This window comes from Protobothrops mucrosquamatus, unplaced genomic scaffold (genome assembly GCF_001527695.2).
Source record: "Protobothrops mucrosquamatus isolate PMUCROS unplaced genomic scaffold, P.Mucros_1.0 scaffold23412, whole genome shotgun sequence".
In the NCBI taxonomy this organism is placed as follows: Eukaryota; Metazoa; Chordata; class Lepidosauria; order Squamata; family Viperidae; genus Protobothrops; species Protobothrops mucrosquamatus.
Window position 1 is genome coordinate 1 of NW_015409164.1, and position 2,138 is coordinate 2,138.

General features: G+C 44.1%; 1 protein-coding gene across 1 annotated transcript; it reads right to left on the bottom strand.

The window, feature by feature from the left end:
* Positions 1-417: 417 nt before the first annotated feature.
* On the bottom strand, positions 418-1,996 carry LOC107302032 (melanocyte protein PMEL-like; the record flags this gene model as incomplete). The annotated part of the gene is made up of 3 exons (XM_015831164.1): positions 418-620; positions 1,055-1,148; positions 1,835-1,996. Coding segments are annotated over 3 exons (459 nt in total), but the record flags the coding sequence as incomplete, so codon positions are not given.
* Between the last annotated feature and the right edge of the window lie 142 nt (positions 1,997-2,138).

Consider the following 2,138-nt stretch of genomic DNA (forward strand, 5'->3'; position numbering starts at 1 on the left):
AAAACGCCCCCCTGGTCACGGCCGACAAATGGTCTTCCAGTGTCAGCCGTGGATCCAGGAGGACACCCAAGTTGCGTGCCCTCTCTGAGGGGGCCAAAATTTCGCCCCCTATAGACAGCGATGGAATCAGCTGACTATGCCGGGGCGCCGGCAGCCACAGCCACTCGGTCTTGGAAGGGTTGAGTCTGAGTCTGTTCCTCCCCATCCCATTGTTCTTAGCTTAGATGTATGTCAACTTAGTCATTGTGGTTGTTAACTATGGCTTAGAAGATGTATAAATCCAGCCATTATATTTAGCCTCTGGTGGTCGGCATACTTGAAGGAGAGATTGCAATAAAACTGCCGATAATATAAAGAGAAACAGAAGGAACGTTGTCCTACAGAAGACTTAGGTCACCATAGTATAGTGGGCCTTACTCTGGATGCTGACTTGGGTGCTGGCAACAGCTAAGGTGTTGGCATCAGCCAGTGAGATGTTGACGCAATAGAGGCCAGATTGGTTGAAGGCCTGGCGCAAAACAAACTGGCAGTCTGGACTTGGTTGAACAGGGTTGCATATACTCTCTTGGACTATCACACAATCAGGATCTGAGATAGTTGTGCAGACTTCTTCAGGGAGGCTATAAGTGAAACAAGGCTATTAGTCCATCCATCAGAAAAAGGCCAGTTCCCTTCCCAAAATCATACATATGGACACTCCCCTTGGCAAGGTTTCCACATGACTGCTCTGCTATTCAAATATTGTTGTTCAAAAATCTTTCCAAACACCCACCATTCTGAGGGGCTTGTTTCACAGATCCAGTTGCTCAATATCCCAGGGGTCTTCAAACTTGCCCTTTTATGACTTGTGGACTTCAACTCCCACAATTCCTCAGCCAGCGTGCCTGGCTGAGGAATTCTGGGAGTTGAAGTCCACAAGTCATAAAAGAGCCAAGTTTGAAGACCCCTGCAATATCCTTTCTTTTTGCTCCATGATCCCACATGCTTCAACTACTTTAAGAAAGTGGGACTCTGATATCAGACTTATTATTTTTTTTTAACCTATGAAACCTACCTTCCCTGGCACGTCACAGTAAGATCTACTGCATTCTCAGCAATAGCGGGCGTCAGCGGCATTACCTGCACAATTTCCACACTCTCGATGCCCTCTGCAATAAAAGAGAACACAGAAATGTTTATGCAGCATAGATGTCCCATATTTTCCCCCTCACTCTGTGAGTTATTCCTGTACAGTATGTGGAGGCCTTTTAAACCTGGCTTCTTTACACCAAAGTTAACTGGAAGAAAATGTTTAGTTTTTCAGGTAAAAAGGACATGGTTACAATAGAAGAGACTATTGGTTAGCTCAGGGTTGAACTGTGGAGTCCATGGTGTTCTCTGAACTTGGTTATTTTCTTGCAAGTGTTTTATTACCCAGAAAAGTAACATCAGCAGTGCAAAAGCAAACAACCAAATTCAGACAGCACCAAAGACACCATAAAATGGACATGCTTTCAGATATGGAAAACAGAGTGTGAAATGGACAATTTAATTTTCAAAGGACATCTTGTATAGCTTTTAGCCCCAGACATGTCATGTTAGTCTTACCTAATCTATCTTCCAATTGTACTCTGATCACAATTCTCTGCTAGCTTGGAACTTTAAAAATATGTGGCAAAGTTTGGGTTGGGGAAGGCTGTCTTATGCCAATCACATTATTCTGTCATCTTCTAAAGGTAGATGGCTTTGCACGTAGTTTAGATCCATCCTCCTTGCCTAATGTTGCCCAACAGCCTCTGGCCTACTTGGTATGGGTGCTCAATGGTTCCTATTACCCATCATTCCCTAGACTTACGGATGATGTCCAGATTAGTGGCAAAGGTTCCATAACGATAGAGGAGGCATCCAGTGGGTGCTTGGCGTTTCACCAGAAGCTGGACCGCATCTCCTGCGACTGTTCCTGTGGCAGGCATAACTGAATCCACTGGATTGATGGCTGCTGTGTCTTCAGAGGTATCTATTGGGGAAAAAATACTGGAAATATATTACAATATTCATGGATAAAGGCTCATTTTTATTCCCCCATAGCTTCAGATTGTCTCCATCTTAAAAATAGTATTTGCTGGAAGGGATAGCCATAAATTTAATGGACTGCCTCA